The sequence below is a fragment of the Hesperophylax consimilis genome, chromosome 3 (genome assembly GCF_061612785.1).
Source record: "Hesperophylax consimilis isolate HC1 chromosome 3, BYU_Hcon_1.0, whole genome shotgun sequence".
NCBI classification, from domain to species: Eukaryota; Metazoa; Arthropoda; class Insecta; order Trichoptera; family Limnephilidae; genus Hesperophylax; species Hesperophylax consimilis.
Window position 1 is genome coordinate 12,327,479 of NC_142838.1, and position 20,374 is coordinate 12,347,852.

Consider the following 20,374-nt stretch of genomic DNA (forward strand, 5'->3'; position numbering starts at 1 on the left):
TTAGTTTGGTGGCAGGAGTCCCGTGCGGTATGAGGGGAACGGGGGGGGAGGAGAACCAGTTGGCGCCGCCATAGCTAGGTCTTCCATTGAGTACACTGGCGCGCAACAAGTGCCCCCCTCGCCCCTTCCCACACCCCACGACCTCAGCCCGACATTGCTCGCCACTCTGGCACCAGACATTTCTTCATCCTCTTTGAGGGGTTTTGCGCGCCACGGAACTTACTTCGCAGCTGCTCTGAAATTGCTAATGATCTGCTCTCTCTCTCTCTCCTGTCCACGTATCCTAGCAGACGCAGGTCACTTGCTTGGATAAAAAAATAATAAATTATTGTTTTGCGTTTACTTTTTCTTTTGCACGTGAAGAATCAGATAAGTAGATAAACTTTTATGATATTGTGAAAGAAAAAAAAAATAGCACAGAGGGTCGATACTAGTACCTAACTAGTTGCTTTAGATGCATTTTCATCGGATATGTTCGCCCGTCAGTGGGCCATTTTAGCCCCTTTTCCCCTACTTATCGACGAACAAACTAGCGAGCAGAGTAGTAGAATACGACGTGCTGTCACTAGGTTGTCCTTCATGCACTAGTAAAGTATGTCCACTGGACCTAGTTCAGTGAAACCACGCGCTAATCAGCTATTTTAATTAATCTAAGATTTTCATGCCTATTTTTCCCACTCCATATTTTTGTGTTGTTACGGTGTGCAGGGGCAAAATATAACAGCGGTATTGGCATTTGACGTGTATTATGCCTGGATCTCGAAGGAATCTCTCGACTTGTGATGATTGATGATGCTTACTTAGTAGGTAACCTAGCGTGACTACTGACTAAACCAACCTACTCCCAGTAGTATACACTTTGCATGTCATCGTAAATAACTACTAGTTCCGTCGCTGTTGTAACCTTACTTGCAATGCGCAAATGTACGAACGTTGTGTTCACCGCGATCTCTGTTTTACTTCAATATCAGTTGACATCAAATATAATTAAATAATTTATTGTAAATAAGCAAGTTTTCGCAGTCATGGTAATCCTGATATTCGAAAGCTCGACCCTTCGGCTTCTCACCGATACGACATTGTAAAATACAAGTTGCGTTCATTCTTGACGTTCTTCATTCATCCTTGAAATGAGGTTTTCGAAATCCATAACATCGATGTGTACCATAAATAAAGTATCGAGTACCGAGATTGCAGAATGCTGGTTAAAGTACTCGCGCGACGTCCGCTATATTGAAGGTAGCGAAGGTAGGCGCTGAAGCAGCAAGCAAGTTAGTAAAGGTAGCCACTCCATCTACCACCGGCACACTGTGTAACTGGTTCCACGGTCCGTATTGTATTGCCACTACAACGGGTATACATATAACCTTAAGCTATATACGCACGCTCGTTCATGCTCGATGGTTTTACCCTCAATTCAAACATGTCTCAACCAACGTTCCCTCAAAATTTTCATAGTGTGTGCGGTTAATTAATTAATTTATTGGACAATTTGTATAGCGCCGCTTTTGTGAGATATCACCTCAGGGGCGCTTTACAGTTGATGCAGGTATTACGAAAGTGAAGTAAAGTTAAGTAAAATGAAGAACAGGAACAGGTGACACGAAGATAGAAGATGGAGACTCTGCAGGTTCATCAACTTATCTGTATAACATAACCTAAACACGAGTTATTCTCAATTAGGTAGGTATTAATTAGCCGCTTGGTACATATGATATATACTTACTCTTATGCAGATCATTTGAAATAACATACTGTCGTAAACCGTTGGTAATATACTTTGTAATTTTCTTAACATTAAACCCTCTGTCTGCTGTACACTTACTGATATTCTTACTTACTTATATCAATATGTATTATTTGTTACTTCTCTGTTAATAAAAAAATTTAAAAAAAACATATTAAAGGAAGAAAGAGGCTAGTGCGCAAATACGCACATTCGTTCATGCGTAGATAAAATTAAGTAATCAAGTAAATGATATAATAAATTACATTAAAAAATATGTAGTTTATAAAAAAAAACTATTTATCCGATAAAATGTTCCTTCTTATTGGAGTCCAATAGGTTGATAGTTGGTGACACATTTATACTAGTTAACAAGCTATAGCTACTATTATATAATACATTTATTTATTTATTCAGGCTTGTGTCGATTCCTTATTGGCCCATAAGGGAGAGGGGAAGGCTAACAAACTAAAGACTGACGATATTTAAAAAAAAAATGTATCGCCTCGGAAGCATATTGTGCATTGCTTCTCAGGTAGGTACTTAACAATGAAACAGTCAAATAGAGATAGTACAAGTACCGCTGTTTATAATTCTACTATACAAGAAAAACAAATAACACGAAGACCTTCAAACAATGGATGGATGATTCATAATAAGTGTTAGTTCAAAATACGCAACATATGCGAACTCTATCATAAAATAAAATATCGGTGTGTTCTTCTCGCTCGATGCTTTTTTTCGATATATAGCGAACGGCTCGATCCGAAAAAGATTGACAGAAATTTAAGTTTTGACTGAGCGTCTTGGTGTCTTGTGTCGAGCCTCACGCGTGTGGACGCAACGAGCCAAACCGTCGAGCATGAATATACGTGTGTATTTAGTTTTAGCTCGTCGAGGAAGCAGTAACGACATACGACTCAATGTATTCGTTCTTGGACTGTTTTTTTCTCCCGCCGAGAAGTACCTACCTCATTTCAACTCTTCTTTCCCGTCAATCCTGTCTTTTATTTTTCTGCTTCGTTACTTGTCGCGTCCACTGAATGACTGATAATGATGGTCCCGGATCGATTATTGGAATGGCTAAGAACTCGTACGCCGTGAATGTTAATAAAAAGTTGTTGTAGAGCGTTGCCGCCTTTTTCTCGGTAGGTACAACATTAATTTAATGCTGTATCATTGTCGTACTACTCGAGCCAATCATAAATACCTTCTCAAGTATTGCGAGCACACCAGCACAGGCCACAGACCAAAGAAAGGACTTTGCTATGTGATTGCGCGCCTCTGATGCATATGGCGATATTTCTTTTATCTTACGATAAACCTTGTTTGATTTTGCGAAACAGCGTATCGGCGCATGATGTTATTGATTGATTATGATTACATTCAGTTTGGTATTTGGTTTCATTTGTTTGGTACTTACCTAGTATTTAGGTAGCACCACCAACGGCAAGCAGAAAATACCTACGTGAATGTTTGCGAGTTAGTTACGTTTGTAATATTGCCTCTATCAACCCACGCAATACATTGACTAATACTTGCCAAGTGTGCTTTTGTCATTTATCTTTGCAAATAAAATTTAAAAAAAAATTAGGGTGGATGACAAATAATTGAAATAATATATACCTACGGGGCGTGTCCTTGAAAAATTGAAGTGGTGAAGGAAAATATCGAACAGGTGGTATTGTATGTATGGCCGTGTTTGCTTTAATTTATTTATTTATTATTTGTTTTAGAATAAAAGTATGCCAATAATTACGTTTCCACATTTCATGGCGCGCATTCGGGTGGGCACTGTGGGCAGGTGAATCACTGAAACAATAATAATAATACAGTACACGGGACTATTTTCAAAAGAAAACTAAAGGGAAGAGTATCAATCTGAAAGTAAACATTTTTAATGTTGATCCGAGATTGTTGATGGCTAGTGCTTGAAAAAGGATTTAAACTTTTTAATCCATTAAAATAAATCATTATTTTGTACCTCTTTGGATAAATTCGCGATTGCGCCGTTACAATAATTATTTGATCGCTCTATTGTTACAAATGTCTGGCATCGAGAATACGTATTGTTATGTTAACAGGTGTACGGCCATCAAGTAACATGAAAACATTTGTTTAATATTATAATTTTCAGTGCCTGCACAGATAAACTAGTGAATCATATTCGAATTTTATAATTTATACCTGCAGCATATTAAATTATATCAATTGGATTCGTTAAATCATGAAATAGTTCATGGTCCTTTAATATATTCCAATAAAGTATTACAATATGGAATATTATATGTATATTAGTATAGTAACGGTTTCAACGTCTCATGATGGGATACCGTGTACCAGTAAATTATAAGTCAGTGGGGAAGCAGCAATCTATGTAGGTAAAACCACAATATCTATAACACGTTTAATTGAATCATCGCTGCTGACGTTTGTTCGCTAAGTGCATTATCACCTCAAATCGCGGCACTCCCTACCTTACCTGCTCCACTGATGTATCGGCGCGGCGCCCGTTGGGCCGGCGAGTGTTGTGATCGTGTGGCGGTGGAGGGGGGGCGGTGGGGGGCGGGGCGGGGCAGTGGCACTTCTCGGAAAACATGACTCGTTCTAGGAAATGAAAGCCCCGCTGGGCGCCCCCCTCGCTCCGCCATCTCTGCGCGCTCCGACTAGCGGTGCGCGAATTCAAACTTACCTAAATTAATTCACGTAATACTGCTTCGTCTACTTTTATTACGTCCCCAGCCCAATGGCTAGACGCACACACATAAGCGGATTGGTTGACTTATTCTTAGTGCATCGTAACATTGGACAACGAGGGGTTTGCTCAGAAAGTACGTACTAATACGTATTAATATATGTTAGTAATATCCCGCCTGGCCGTAAAATCAAATGATTTTTTATTGCACTTAACATTAAAAAAATATGAGTTGTAGTAAAAAATTTAATCGAAATTTTTACTCCGGTAACATTTATTTTTATTCACTATTAATTTTTTTTAACCACCTACGCGGCTAAGAAACCCCCCAACCCCTCACGTCGACCCTAGCTGTCCAATGCCTTCTGATTTTCTATGTTTTTAGTTGAAAAAAAATGTCACCGGAGACCTAAATTTCATTTACATTGTTTACTCCAAATAATGTCAGTAATCACTGGTTAAAGTAAGTCAAGTACGACCCTTAAAACCCTGTATATTTATATTTTACATCATATTATATGTACTTAAGAGCATTATTGGTCATTTATACCTTTTCAGAAAATAGAAGCTCTTGATGATAAGGGAGCCACGATTCAAAACGTTTATTAGATCTTTAAAACAACTCAAATGCAAAACCATTATATTTACCAAGCCTTAAAAAACTACAATAATCTCCCTTCCGAATTGCGCTGTATTACGAACCAACAAGAACAAATAAATAAAACCAAACTTTTTTTCCAAAAAAACTTATAGTGAAAAAAATAAAGATATATTATTATATATAGTTTACACATAACATAATATTATAACATAGAATCTAAGTAAGAATCTAGGTCCCCTATCAAGCACAAGAGCTCCTCTTTTCTGATAAGGTATACATGACCAATTTTATGAACCTAAATATTATATTTTGCAAAATATGTATGTATTAATGTAACCCATATGATCTATACTAAAATAATAATAAAAAATAAAAAATTAGATTATTACACGTCCGTTCAACGTTGGTGTGGTAAAGCCATGAACCTGGTATAAAACTGTTTTAACCAAACAAAGGCCATGATTTTTCACTGTTCTGACCTTAATTTTTTTCACCGCGTTTTTTAGTAAGTCTAAAAATGTTTAATTTATTTTTACAAAGTGCAAACATCTAAATTAATTCACTTAATATTATTTCGTCTACTTTCATTACGTCTCCAGTCCAAGACACGAACATATAAACACATATTGAATTGTTATTATTACATCGTAACATTGAACAGTGAGGAGTTTGCTCAGAAAGGATGCACCGTGTACCATCCTTTCATTATAGACCTAACAGTTAGCAGCGGTGCGCGAATTTTATCGACACACCGAAATACATTATCTCACATAATGCCATTTCGTCTAATTTCATCACGTCTTCAGTCCAATGGGTAGACAATATGCATGCACTACATTCATGCACTACATTCATGCCACTTACACGGATATTTAAATCAGTTGACTGGTTCTTATTGCATCGGAACATTCGACAATGAGTAATTTGCTCAGAGAGGCTTACCTAAATTTAGCGTTTTTGTTAAAAACCGTGAATTAAATATATACCTACCTAAATTATTTCACTACTTTCTATTTCTAACCCCAGCCCAACAAGTATATGAACACACTTACTCAAATGATTGAATTACTTTTTCTTATTGCATCGTAACATTGGACAATGCGGGATTTGCTCAAAAAGGCTGTACTTACCTATAAATTATAACATGTTTCTTATAAAAAGCTCCAACGGGTAGACTAATTAAGTATATCCGCTCTTATTTACGAATGTTCGCTGCAACGTTCACCTGTTTGCTTTTTTATCCGCGAGGGACGCAACAACATTAATCTCTAAATAGTATAAAACAAAGTCGCTATCCGCGTTTGTCTGTTTGTGCGCTTAGTTCTTCTAAACTACGCAACTAATTTTGATAGGGTTTTAACCATCATTTAGAGATTTTCTTCCGGAAGGCTTACAAATATAATACATGCATATTATATTTATAGAAAGTAGAGAAAAGTCGATGTTTTATAACCTAGTCGTAAAAATATATTTTCGGGCACCACATTGAACGCTGGCCTTTTGAGATACATCACAATGAAATTGAATATGTTAAAAAGGCCTACAGAAAAGTCCTTTATGGCGTATGTCTATCTCCTAAGGATAACCCCCAGCAACGCCGGGTATACATACTGCAATAAACATTGTGATTAATACATGGAAGAAAGAAACAGATAATAAAAAAATCACCATTGCAACATTCTTAGATTTTAAAAGAGCATTTGAAACGATAGAAAGGAAAAAAACTTTTGGAAAAATTAGAAGATATAGGTCTTTCTGAAGTAGCTCTAAATCTTTTCAAAGAATATCTCCATGAAAGAAAACAGGTAACAAAAGTGGAAAGCTCAGAATCAGAACCGATAGAAAACAACCTCGGTGTTCCACAAGGGTCGGTATTAGGTCCAATTCTATTCATTATTTACATTAATGATATAATTAAAAAATAATAATAAATAAATAATGTAAAAAAACTTTATATTGATAAAAAAAAAAAAATTAAAACCATAAAACATTGCAAAATTAGATTATTTGCAGACGATACATTAATCTATATTTCATGTGAAGAGTACATAGATGCAATCAATAAATTAAATGAAGACCTACAAAATATAGCGAAATGGCTGAAATTAAACAAATTAAAATTGAATGTCAACAAAACAAAATATATGGAAATAGGCAACAAAACGCATAACACCGAGTTAAAATTGACAATTAATGGCGAAAAAATTGAAAAAGTAAATGAAATTAAGTACCTGGGTGTGATACTAGATTCAAAACTAACTTTCGCAGCAAATTTTGAATAGGTATGTGCTAAAGAAGGTATCTAAAAAAGTCAATTTTCTTAGAAGATTAAGAAATAAACTAAATGGAAACACTACAGAGCTGATTTATAAAACTATAGTTGCTCCACATTTAGATTATTGCTCTACTATGTTGTATTTGGCCAATGAAGGAAACTTGAACAAGCTAGATGTTATACAGAATAGAGCTATGAGATGTATACTAGGAAAAGGAAAATACGCAAGCATAGATCAAATGAGAGAACAGCTAAATTGGATTTCTATAAAAAAGAGACTATTATTTAATGTGTTAATTTTTGTACATAAAATCATGAACAACCAAATGCCAAAATATTTTAAGGATGAAATTGTTTTTAATAGAGATGTTCATAATTACGAAACCAGAAATGTAAATAGGATTAGATTGCCACATATGAAAAAAACAAAATCACAGAACTGCCTAATGTACAAAGGACTAAAAATGTATGATGAAATGCCTGAAAGTCTGAAGAATGAAGGAAGAATGAATGTATTTAAAAATAAATGTTATATTTATTGTAAAAATATGTAAAATTACAAAATGAAATATGATCTTGTTTATATTAGTTTATATTCAAATGTATAAACTAACTCAATAAATAATAAAAAAAAATACGTCAGCTAGTATTGTTTATTTTTTGGCTGTCGGTTGGCGCTCGATGTATTGTTTTTGCACTTGTGCGATGATGGTTGGCGCTCGCTGATAGATGTTGTCGACCTCTGATCTATGGTATTGTTTCCAAGTACCTAATAATATTATTCTGTATTGTGTCTCTAAACAATCATATTTTAGTCATCTGATCGTGTTAGATAGTAGTTACCGTACAGTAGTAGTTAGTCGTTAGACACGCTGTAAGTAAGTATTACGATAATGTAAAGATATTTGTATCATGTGATGTGTTTGTTTTTGAAATTGATATCAAGTTTCTTATTGAGATTTTGGCAATCTTGCAAATTATTCGGTGATATTTATCTCAATTAGTTTCGCGTGTTTAAGATAGTCATGCCAATTGTTATAGATAATATATCAGAAGCTACTTATACGCATACGTCATATAAAGGTCTGACTAGAATTTAACCGATGTGTGTACCTACATTCTAATGAGTTCTTGAATGTAAAGCCAACAACACTTTTTGCAGTGTCATAAAGCAGCGCAGGTATAGCTTTAATTTTTAGTGTCCTTTTTATTTATACCTTTATCAGTTTACTGCTATATCATGATATTGTATATTATCTGCCTGTACAAAATATAAATAAATAAGAATAGTAACATATGTAGTACATTCTAGCATAACGTTCATCAATCAAATGCATTGTTAATATAGCTTTGTGTTAGTGATCGACTAACCGGTGGATGCAATCGGTTAGACATAAATTGATAATAGTTAGTAATAAAATAGATCATTATGGAAATGTATTATATATTTGTACAGCGCCTTTGAGGTGATTTTGCACAAAAACCGGCGCTATACAAATCATCCAAATATTATTTTTTTTATCATGCTTTCATTTTTTGTATAATTTTCGATAGCCCACTTAGGTATATTCTGTTTTTAAAATCCACGTGTAAGTCCGACTGGGCGTAAAACCAATAGTAGGTACCTATACGCCTAAAAAGACTTTTTACATAAAAGTGATACATGTTGGTTGCAATGTACATAGGAGAATATCTGTATTATATAGGAAATTATAACAGTATTTAGATGTAATCCATTATAAAGTGACTACAAAATAGATCTATGAATACACAAATATAACACTGTGATTACAAGTCTAATGAGAATACAATGAAAATAATAATAATACAAATAAATATGAACCAATATTAGTAAAACGTAACAGTAACATAAAATAAAATAGAAACTAGAATAATATTAAATATAAGACAAATCACCAAAACTAGGATTCAATGGTTGTCAAGTGTGTCGTTAAATGGTCTCACTAAATATATCAATAACACCCCCAAACTTGTTGTGTATATATTACAGAGGAATGTTATATTTTGTCTTGTGTTCCTAGTCGGTACGTGAAATTTTATAGTGGCGACGATGGCAGAGCTGTCAATTAAGTTATTAATGAATCTGTGTAATACAACCAGGTCTGACATAATTTTTTTATTGCCATTCATCTTCTTTCACCCTCTGTATTATGTTGTTTTGATAAAGTATGTGGTGGCTTCCTATCAGGCCATCAGATAAGAGACAGAACATGCAGATATGTACATTACAAATGTAGCAAATCGGCAGCGGCGATGACACAAGAAGCGAGGCGAGCAAAGCAAAGCAACAGTCTGTTGGCGATGTTCCGATGTTCGGGAAAACGGCACGATATTCCCTGAATTGATAAGTTAATGCGCGCCGCCCGCGCCCACGTCACCACTATTATTATACGACCGTAATATACAACACACAGTATCAATACCTATTATATATAATATTGTACAAAATACAGACTCAGTCGGGTCTCCCGCCGCCCGCCGCCCGCCTCTGTCGCCTCCATCTGGTGTGTGAGTGTTAGTGAGTGTGTATGGTGCCTACCGCCTTCTGCCAGTGTTTTCTTTTACCAGCTTCACTGCTCGCTCAGAGTTACAAATTGGTGCTCGTCATACGTAGTCGCGTTGCGCGCCGTTTCCTTTAAAACGTTTGTTTTTATTTTTTATCTTATTTTTAATTCTTTATCTGATAATTTTTTTTGCTCTTTGAACTTGTGGAAATAAATACATTGTAGCATCTGGATATCAAAGTTAATTGTGTAAAAATTCTTAATTATTATTTTTTTTCTTTTCAGAAAACATGAAGCCCAATCCAAGTTCCGTGCTCCTGGAAAAGCCGAGGGAAGAATTCCACAGTTTGAACAACAATGACAGCAGATATTTACACAAGAAGTTCAAGAAGATGGCCACTGTGGTGCAGCCAGTCATCCTCCAAGTGGATGCTGATCTCGGTAGAACGTTCATCCAGAATGCTTCCAACCATCAAAGTACATCTCATCTATCTTCCTTGCAAGAAGCTCCTTCGGGCAGGAGACCCGCCGAAGTGGACAGCCTCTACCAATATCCTCCAACTGTGTTTGTGGCAAATACTACTAAATTAAGCATCTCACGGAATGACTCCCAAAACAATGTACAAATTAATATTAGGGACTTTAGTGATAAACAAAGTGCAGCCAGGGATGGAAAAGCTGACTGCTTCAATCATGAGGTGGCGGTCAGCAACTCCAACTCGATGGAGAGCAAAATGTTGGGAACGGGAGAGTTCCAGGAGTCGTGCGACATCAGTATGAAAGACGCGTCGAGCGGGGCTGGAAACGGCCGCCACGTGTGTCCCTACTGCAAGTTGAGTTGTGCCAAACCGTCAGTTCTGCAGAAACATATCCGTGCTCATACCAATGAGCGTCCTTATCCTTGTGTTCCTTGCGGCTTTGCTTTTAAGACTAAATCCAACCTCTACAAACACCATCGATCAAGATCTCACGCATTACGACTCCAAGGGTCTGAAGATACGCCTAGCATAGAGGAGGACTGGTCTCTGGGCTCTGAAACTGATATAGCCAATGGGAACCATACACCCAGATTGGATTCCGCCTCCTGGACTTCAGACAAGCCCGCTGTTGGTGATGGTTCAGGATTAAATGAAAACTGTTTTTCCGAAACATCGGCTCCCGAATGTGTGTCCCCCCCGAGCAACGCCGGATCGCAGACTGATTCAAGACCAAAAACAATATACAAGCCAAAATTTCATAAAGCTACTTTTTATCAAGAAGATGAGGAAACGCCTAGGAGTGCTTTGGCAGCAAGCACAGAATTATTAAATAGACATATCTCAAAAATTATATCAGATAATGAAGCCATAGTTGATACCTTAGATTCTCCTTTACATAGAAAGTATATTAACAGTATTAGTCAAAAAACGATTTCTAACGAAGTTGCCGCAAATTCTATAGAATCTTTGAAAAGTGATAATCAACCGCTTAATCTTACAAAGAACTCTGAAAGTGTGGAGGCCGCTCATAGGAAAAGATGTTACTCAGAAAGTTTTGCTCAGCCAGATGTATTATCTTCTAAGGCAAACCAACATCCCTTAAATCCAGAGGGCTCCATCATCAAGGATCTCTTGCTCAAAGCTCGAGCTCAAGCAACGGGTCTGATGCCTGTGACCAGTGAAACATATGACGCTTCCGAAACCTTGTACATATGCCCATTATGCCAGATTCCATACAGGAGTGCTGACAATTTGGAAATCCATAGACTTTATTATTGCAAAGGTCAATCATTCAAGCTGAAACCTGAGCACAGTTATATGAGAAGCAATTCCATTCATGTGACTTTACCAGAAACCTACAACCCTAATACACTAGCCAAGCTCGCCAGTTCCACACTGAAGACTCCGACAAGAAGCTTACACAAACCAGAAAACCTTGTTATATTCAAAACAGATAGCAACGAGATATCTGCACCCCTGCCTTCACCGGGCCCACTGCTCGGAAATACTCGTCTCATTGATACTCAAAGAAACTCTGATATTCCTAGATCATCTTTCTTCTTAACAGATAATATTAAATCCAACAATTTCAGAAGGAGAGAAGAATCCAGCTCTGCTGAGAGTTTATGTTCGGTATCGAAAAGTGAAGAAAGCTTAGAAAGATCAGATTTGTATAGTCCGCCTGCTAAAATTCGTTGTACAGAAACTCCAACAACGTTGAGATCTCTCGAAGAATTATCTTTGTCACCGATGCGTCAAAATTCGACATCGTTGCAGATGTTTGGAGGAGAGGTGAAAATAGTGGATAATACAGGAGGGTCTACTACCATGAGAATAGAGCCATCAACATCCCAACAATCTCCAACCATGATATCTCAAAGTAAAGCATCTCCAAAACCACAAGGACCAGAAACTAGCAGCATCGTTGTGAGATCCGGCTTGCACTCCGGTGGAACTATTGTTCACAATCCTCCCACCCCTAAAGAACCTCTTCCTTCGCCACATCCTCAAACACCTAGAATGTTGGTATCCATTGCTCCGAATATTTCTACTCCTAACTTGAGTGTAGCCGGTATTCCAGCTCCTAATATGTCTAAATTCCAGTTTCCTCCTATCGGTCCCATCTCGGGATACAATCCTCTAACATTACCCCCTCTCAGTCCCGCTGCCTCTCCTAGTGGAGCCTCCACCATACTCCACGGTGGAAAGCTTATTCCATACGTCCCGGGCATGCCGGGCCCCAATTCTCTCTACGTACCTTCTCAGAAGATGTCCTTCAGCATGGCCAAGTCCATCCAAGCTCTAAATAGTGGCCAAGAACTTTCTCCCAGAAGCGAAAATAGTTTTAATGAAAAATCAAAAATGAGCAAGTACTCGAGCTCGGAATCAGAATTCAATTTAAAATTAATGCCGTCACCGAAATATAAAACCTCTAATAATAATGTACCGCATAGTCCCAGTTCTGACGGTAAAGATTTACCCTGGAAACCAATCAGTTCAACGGGACTAACTAGTGCTATATCTAAATTGTCCATACCAACAATTAAAATTATTTGTGAAGCTTCCTCTCCCACAAATATGAAATACACAAAGACTGAAGAACCTGTATTTCCAAAAGTAAATTCCACACAAAATAAAATTGATGAATTACTAAGAAGAAATACAGAAATATTGCAGAAAAGTTCACCGGGTTTTTGTGAATCACCGAGAGACAATAAGGATTTATTAATAAACAACATTTCAAAGCCTGTTGCCTTCGGTCAAATAATTGGTAAAACTAAACCGAAGGATGTATACAATTTAGAACTGAATCAAAAAGAAAACTTTGTAAAATTGATTGAGAAAGATAAGAAAACTCCCGTCAAAGCTGAAACAAGTAAACAGTTTAATTTTGAAAATTTAATTTCCAAATGTGAAATATTAAACAAGTCTCTGGATGTGTGCGTTTCGGATGGAATTAAGCTCGGTGGTGGGAGGTCATTGAAGGCAGACGACATGTCTACGTGCACAAAGACATCGGAGAGATCTGAAACATCTTATTTTAAGAAAAGTGAAACTGCTGCTGTGGGAGGTTCAAGAATACCAAGTGAGAGACCCAAATTCTTGAGACCTTCTTCCTTACCATTGAAACCTGGTACATTCACTCCTAAGAGGCACCATGGTATTACTCCAAATGCCAACACTTTGCCTCTGATATCACCAGAAACTCCTCGCCCTGCCAAAGCCTATGGGCAGCTGTACTTGAATGGACATGCCTACACATATCTAGGACTGAAGTGCTCCACCAAAGTATATTACTGCACGCTGAACAGGCCTCAACCCACCTATGTCCAAAATCAACATTCTCTCTCAATGTACAGCAATTGGCAGGTGAGATATCCATAAAACACCTGTCTTATTAGTTAATAGTAAAAGTTCAATCCATGGCTTTCAGAACTCTTGAGGTGACATTTCACATAAATACTAATAACAATTTATTTTTAGGTGTGTTCAGAATCAACGCCGAATCCTTTAGGCCTCGCACCCGGGAAGGCTATGTCTTTCTACGACTCTCGCCACCGCCCGCAGACTACCAGTGTCGCCAATATCAAACAAGATCATTTGATGACTCATTCTTCCCAATGGAGTGTCACAGTAGCCAAACAACTGGTAACAGCTTTAGATTGTTTTACAAATCAGTACGCAGTTTGTACTTAGACAGGCTAAAAATACATTGTTATTCAAGATTTACAATGTACAGATTCAGATTTTTAATCACAGAGCTTAATTTAGTACATTTTTGGAATTATAAGAGGAAAAATAAACATTTCTTTTATCAAAGCAGCATCATTTAATATAGCTCTTTGAGTATTTAATAGATCTTATAGCTCTTAGAATATTTAATAGATTTAATTGCAGAAATAATATTAACTTGGCATAATCATTGCTTGAATGTATTGCTATAAATCATTTTTCAGGAACCTACCAACTCTGAAACAGATGGCACTGACGAAGCAAAAACAATAAATGGTGACATGACTGTAATTAGTAACAAGACTGTCAAAAGTCTTAAAGGCGGCTTTGAAAGCAACGAGGAGTATACTTATGTACGGGGACGAGGACGGGGGCGCTACGTTTGCTCCGAGTGTGGAATCCGCTGCAAGAAACCATCCATGCTCAAAAAACACATCAGGACTCACACCGATGTGAGACCGTTCACATGCAAACATTGTGCTTTCAGGTATGCTTTAAGAAAACACTTATAGTAGAATAGAATGTTGTGTGAAGCATGAAGATTGTAGTATACTGTAATGTTTGTTTATTTCTGAATAACAAAACATCACTAATGGGATTGCATACAGTTATAAAATCAATATGGTATGAATCCAATGATATAATCACCAAAGGTCAATTCTATATTTAGCAGGAGTTTCCAGATTCAAACTATCTTAAAAAACTTCAATTTATGCAAGAAAAACGAAGTGATATATTATTACATAATATTATTATTGTCAAAGAGGTGAATTTAATTTTTTTTTATTTATTACCCGTTATCACTTTCTTTTTTTTCCGTTACTGTGCCGTATCTGCACAACAGATCAGCTTTCACAAAATCTTCCTGCTTGATATTTAATAATGAATTATTTTGTACTTATAGTTTCAAGACAAAAGGGAATCTAACTAAACACATGAAGAGTAAGGCCCATTACAAGAAATGTGTGGAGCTGGGCATCAGTCCCCTGGAGGACGCAGAGGGGAGCGAGGCAGGAGACGGTGGAGATGGTTCCCAGGGGATGGGAGAAACAGACGAGGATTCTGATTCAGAGGATGATGGAAACGAAGGAGAAACTGAATCCAGTGGTGAGTGAAATCACTTCATATTAACATATGCATAAAGTTTTAGTAATTGATTGTATGCTTATATTATATATCATCTTCTTCTTTATCAGATACTGATTCATGGAAGTCCCGCCTGGAGCACGAGGCCGCCCACTGCCTGCTTTCGCTGTGGGGAGGACAGCCGGCCCCCGGGCTCTTGTCCACAGCCCGCCCCACTACCTACCCCTATACCCCTAACCACAGCCACAGTCAAACACCTTCATCTCCACCAGAGCACACTACAACGGCAGAATCTCCTCTTCCATCCAATCTATCAGTCATCCGAAGGCAGACTTCTATTCAAGCAACGCCTTTCAAAGTGGAAAAGCCTCCTAGAAATGGCAGACAAACTAACCAACTGTGGCATCCCATAGATTTGAGTGAACCGATGGATCTCAGTAAAAGCGATACAAAGGAACCCGAGAGAATGGATTGGAGTCCCCGGTATCCCGCTGCCGATATCCTAACTCCTGTAGGAGAGCGAGACTTGTTAGCATCGCTGGTTCAAAGCTCAGCCAAAACTCCGCAGCGCAATAATGAATGGAGAGATGATGATGAACCCATGCTGCAGGCTTACCTAACAGAGAAAGCTTTACAGGACTCAAAAATGAAACAAAGCCAATATACAATTACACAGACCCGACAGGTTGAAGTCAATAGTGTCAAAAGTGATGTTAAAACTATAATGCCGAAAGATAATTCTAGCCAGGGCCTGATCTCAAAAACAAATCTTGTTAAAGAAAGTAGCCCAATCATAATCAATACACCCTCTCAAGTTTCACCAAATAATAACTCGGGTGTGCAAATTTTAGTTCAAGTTGCGACAGCCCCAAGACCTACAAGCCCTTCAAATCCAGTTTCTGAGATTTCCACTAGTACGGAAAATGCTAAATTTGTAGCTTCCGAATATTTAAAAGTAGTGAGTGGTAAAACGAATGACATCCCTGAAACCCAAATGAATAAAGCTATTTCTGAAAACAGATCAGAAAAGAGCAATGGGGAAATCGGTTCAGTGATTGTGAGCACAGATGAAGTCAATGCAAATGAAAAGGATTCCGAAGTGGCAAAGATTTCTTCAGACCATATTGGTGTAGCTAGAAAAGTTGTGGTGGAAGCAGGAGGTGTAGGATTCAAATTGACCAATCCATCAGAGTGTTCGTCAGTGGCCGCTTTCGCTAAAGGTCATCTGACAGAAGATGGAAGATCAGTTTGTGTTGTGTGCAATAAAACATTCTCCAAGCCATCGCAACTACGTCTGCATATCAACATTCATTATATGGAACGGCCATTCCGCTGTAGTGCGTGTGCAGTTAGTTTTCGGACTCGTGGACATTTACAAAAGCATGAACGATCTGGTTCACATCACAATAAAGTATCCATGACTTCCACATTTGGGGCAGCAACGACTACCAACCCCAGGCCCTTTAAGTGTTCCGATTGTAAAATAGCATTTAGAATCCACGGCCATTTAGCTAAACACCTTAGGAGTAAGATGCACGTCATGAGACTGGAGTGTTTGGGGAAGCTGCCTTTTGGCACGTTTGCGGAGATCGAGAGGGCTGGGGTCAGCTTAACGGATATTGATACGACGGATTGTGACAATTCTTTAGCCAGTTTGCAAATTCTGGCTCAGAAACTTCACGAGAAAGACCCCACCAAGCTGGAGAAATGGGACCCGGTGACTATGGCCCCTCCGCTGCTCCCTCCCGGCGCCGACTCCTCAGATGAAGATGAACCGTCTAGTCCGCAATCCGTGCACGTCTCCATGGACTGTGAAAGTAAAACTGTTAATGATAGTGATAGTACTGATGAAACAAATGTTAAATATAGTGCCACAGATACTTAGTGCCAAAATTAAGTTAAGTAGTCTTATAGAATGTGCAATCATGTCACTGAACAAAAGATACCAAATTGTACCTAATGGCTAAGTAGCCTGTTTGGCTACCACATTCATTCTGGTCTTTTCTCAAGGTGGACATATTATTTATGTTTAAATGTGTACAAACCATACTTTTGTTGATATCTATAAATTGTAAGTTATATTATTTGTATAATAAATATATAATGTTTGTTGTAAGGCTAAGGTGTTTGTTGCCAAAAGCGGTGATGTGCAAGCGATGCTTCCATAATGCTTCCAGGCTACCGCGGGGCAAGTGTTACGGTCACTGGTATATCGCACCCATGAAATATCACGCTAACATATTCAGAATAGCATAGTTGTTATATGATGTTCTTCTTATTTGAATGATACCATTGAAAGTGTATTTTTTATAAGCATATTCTTTGACAAGTAATGCTGATGCAGTGAATATTGGCATATCAGATTTCCAATGATTAGTTTGAACGGTGACATTTACAACCTTAAAGTGTGCGAGTCTTCCATATCACGTAGATAACTTGAAATAATAAATGTTTTGTTTTATAAGACATGAAAAGTCGCAGGTTTTACTTATACTTATTTATTGGTTAAATGTATTCATATTTTATAAGATTACAAAATAAAAGACTAATTTGATAAAATGATTTTTTTTTCTTCTTTCTGGAACGTCCTGATTATCTGGCATCAAACACAACCACTGTAATTCTGTGTTAAGGAAACAATTATTATAAAGTGTTTTGCATGCAAGCATGGTTAACAAATAATATAGAATAACAAAATTAGCTAAGTGTTCAATGTTGACATATCATGACCTTTTTTATGTTTGCAAAATATTTAATTTTACGTCCCAACTGCTCCCGATACGGTATCCCCAATCGGGGTATGTTGTGAGGGCCCAGGGGAAGGAGATGATGATAGGGAAGATGGCTAGTCACCAGGGTGATACTGAGAGTTCCTACCACGGAGTATATTTTAAATTAATGGCATTTTTGGTATTCTAACAATCATTTTCCTTTGTAAGAACAGAATTAAATTAAGTGAGGTTAATTTATCACAGCACATGCTGTTTCTTCAGCTGAAGGCAAAGGATATAGAATGCTTCAAACTTTTACTTTTTAAGAGTTATGCTTATGTGCTCAAACACTTTGCCACTATTACCAATCAAAACTTTGCGGCGGCTAAGTTAACATAACAAAAATTTGCTGAAATTCAAACATAACCGAAGCAAATAAACGTTTGTTGTTTTGATTGGTAATATACAGGAAAAGATTAAACAGAATTAAGACCCGTTTATAATAGGAATAAGCAGTAAGAATAGGCCGTAAAGCCCTAATTTATAGAAATTGGTCTGCGACATTCTTGTATATTTCTTGAATTGATCGATGTCTACTGCCACCATGTCTTTAAACAAATTATGGAAATATCCTGTTTTCTTCCTTTTATGATTAATTGGACGCACACTCCAACGTCGTTTTTTCCTAATTTTGTCAACTGTGCATCTCCTATTGCAGTGTGTGCAAGCCCAAGAATTGACAAAAACATTCCACATGCAACAATTTCTGATGAATCCATCGTTTCAATATTTATTTATATAAAACAATATGACTTTTATAAGATGGAGGAAGAATATACTCTCGGTTGACATAGACAAGTGACAGCAGCATAGCAGTCACTTCTAAGGGCGTATTCTATTCTATTCCTATTCCAATTATAAATGAAAATCTAAAATATTACGGATTTTACAGCCTATTCTTACCGCTTATTCCTTTTATAAATGGGCCTTTAGGACTTATAATGCCTCCATTCGTCAAATTCATTGATCTGATAAACAAATAAAACGGCATAACCGTGTTTAATTGTTGTATATTTACTAGAATTTAGTTAACTTATAGTATAAGTAAAGATGTTTGTCTCATATCTATCATGTGTTCAAGTATAAAACAGTTGATAGAATTGCGCAGATAGCCAAAGTAATGATTTAAGAAAACAAAATTTTATAACGACAAACACATTGAGTACCAGCCATTCTTTCATAAAACTTACTGCCAGACTTGTAGATGTGAAGCTAACAATAACCATAATTTAAATATTGTAAAGGATACGTCGCTTTGTTCTCTTCTTGTACATGATTCTGTAGCCACATTCTCTGCAACGGATTGGGTCTCTGGGTTTTATTTCATTTTCTCTGTGACACTCTGAAACAAGCAACAATAGTTCAAATCTAAACTAAAAATTCCAGTAAATATTTACCTAACCGCCGCACTTTTAATAAATTACACTTAGTTTCAAATTAATTATTACAAGAAACAACTGATTATGTGTGGAGAGATGGTAAAAGATATATTAAAATTCCATTTTAAACAAAGTTCAAAATATGATTTAAGATTTTCACGGCCATTAAAGTATTTTTGTTATTTGTTTTTGGGGTGTTATGCCGTGTTGCGCTAACTCCTTCTTTAGCCAACGTTTCGGACAGCATTGTAGTGTCCATCATCAGGGCAGATGTGTTATTACCTTAAGTAATTTCATCGACATGCAGTTTAGACTGGGTCTGGAGCTGAAGTGAAGAAACCTAACTAAAATTCAACATTCACAATAAGAAAGACATGACACGTTTAGCACCGTAATATGTATTCAGTATTATTAATTATCATCATCACTCAAATGACTTAAGAAAAGTAAGTGACCAACTGTTATTTACAATGAAATATTTTTACCTCCACACACGTATACCATTGGCGTCTTCATCGCTACCGGTTCTTTACCACCAGGTTCAGACATTTTTAAACAAAATTATTAGTTGTATTGAGAAGACGACTATCACTATTTTCAATTTAAAACGACAGATATGCCAAAAATGTGCCAAACGAAACGAACTCACAATGTCACAATAGACAACAAAAAAACCATAAACAAACCGAGGTTATTTTTAACATAGACAATCGCAATATTCACTAGAGATCAGAGTCAGAGACAACAGGGTGACAACCATGAACCTAAAAGGGCCTTTTAGGTTCATACGGACAACCAAACTCATACAAGATGCGTACAACAAGCACAAAAATAACGAAAGTATCACTACGTAATGTAGCTATTTTATTGAAATATTTTAAAGTGTGTATACCCACCCATTCTAATGAGCATATTTATATAAATATAACAGATTCATATTTTAACGTACTTAACTTTAATTACTACCTTACGATTACGATTAACGAATATATTAATATCAATAAATTCTATTGCATCAATTGAATAATAGTAAGATGGCGAGATTATGGATGGTTTCAAAATATTAATCTAGTATTCCAGAATTTCCAGAAAGCTAGGAACAAGG

General features: G+C 36.9%; 2 protein-coding genes across 4 annotated transcripts in view; one reads left to right on the forward strand and one right to left on the reverse strand.

Moving 5' to 3' along the window:
• Positions 1 to 17,004, forward strand: part of shn (zinc finger protein schnurri) — a 62,246-nt gene extending 45,242 nt beyond the window's left edge. For 2 of the 3 annotated variants that reach the window (XM_089648120.1, XM_089648113.1), the window contains exons 3-7: positions 10,108 to 13,670; positions 13,785 to 13,949; positions 14,258 to 14,520; positions 14,938 to 15,140; positions 15,230 to 17,004. In XM_089648120.1, coding sequence (XP_089504246.1) covers positions 10,108 to 13,670; positions 13,785 to 13,949; positions 14,258 to 14,520; positions 14,938 to 15,140; positions 15,230 to 17,004 — 5,969 coding nt within the window. Of the gene's footprint in view, positions 1 to 9,834; positions 9,961 to 10,107; positions 13,671 to 13,784; positions 13,950 to 14,257; positions 14,521 to 14,937; positions 15,141 to 15,229 lie in introns of those variants that run through there. The other variant, XM_089648130.1, reaches the window with a different exon arrangement.
• A 597-nt stretch (positions 17,005 to 17,601) lies between these two features.
• Positions 17,602 to 19,921, reverse strand: Polr2K (DNA-directed RNA polymerases I, II, and III subunit Rpb12). Its single transcript, XM_089648144.1, has 3 exons — positions 19,755 to 19,921; positions 19,140 to 19,232; positions 17,602 to 17,734 (listed from the first exon to the last, which is right to left on the reverse strand). The coding sequence occupies exons 1-3, from the start codon at positions 19,816 to 19,818 to the stop codon at positions 17,712 to 17,714; spliced, it is 180 nt and encodes a 59-aa protein (XP_089504270.1). The 5' UTR covers positions 19,819 to 19,921; the 3' UTR covers positions 17,602 to 17,711.
• Positions 19,922 to 20,374: the final 453 nt, after the last annotated feature.

Bases quoted from the DNA above. Each gene is read 5' to 3' on its own strand.
- Polr2K (XM_089648144.1), bottom strand. From the start codon at position 19,818: ATGTCTGAACCTGGTGGTAAAGAACCGGTAGCGATGAAGACGCCAATG. The intron at 19,233-19,754 runs GTAAAAATATTT...TGCTTGTTTCAG, and splicing joins AATGGTATACGTGTGTGGAG to AGTGTCACAGAGAAAATGAA. The intron at 17,735-19,139 runs GTATCCTTTACA...ACAGAATTACAG, and splicing joins CAAGAAGAGAACAAAGCGAC to TGGTTGTGTTTGATGCCAGA.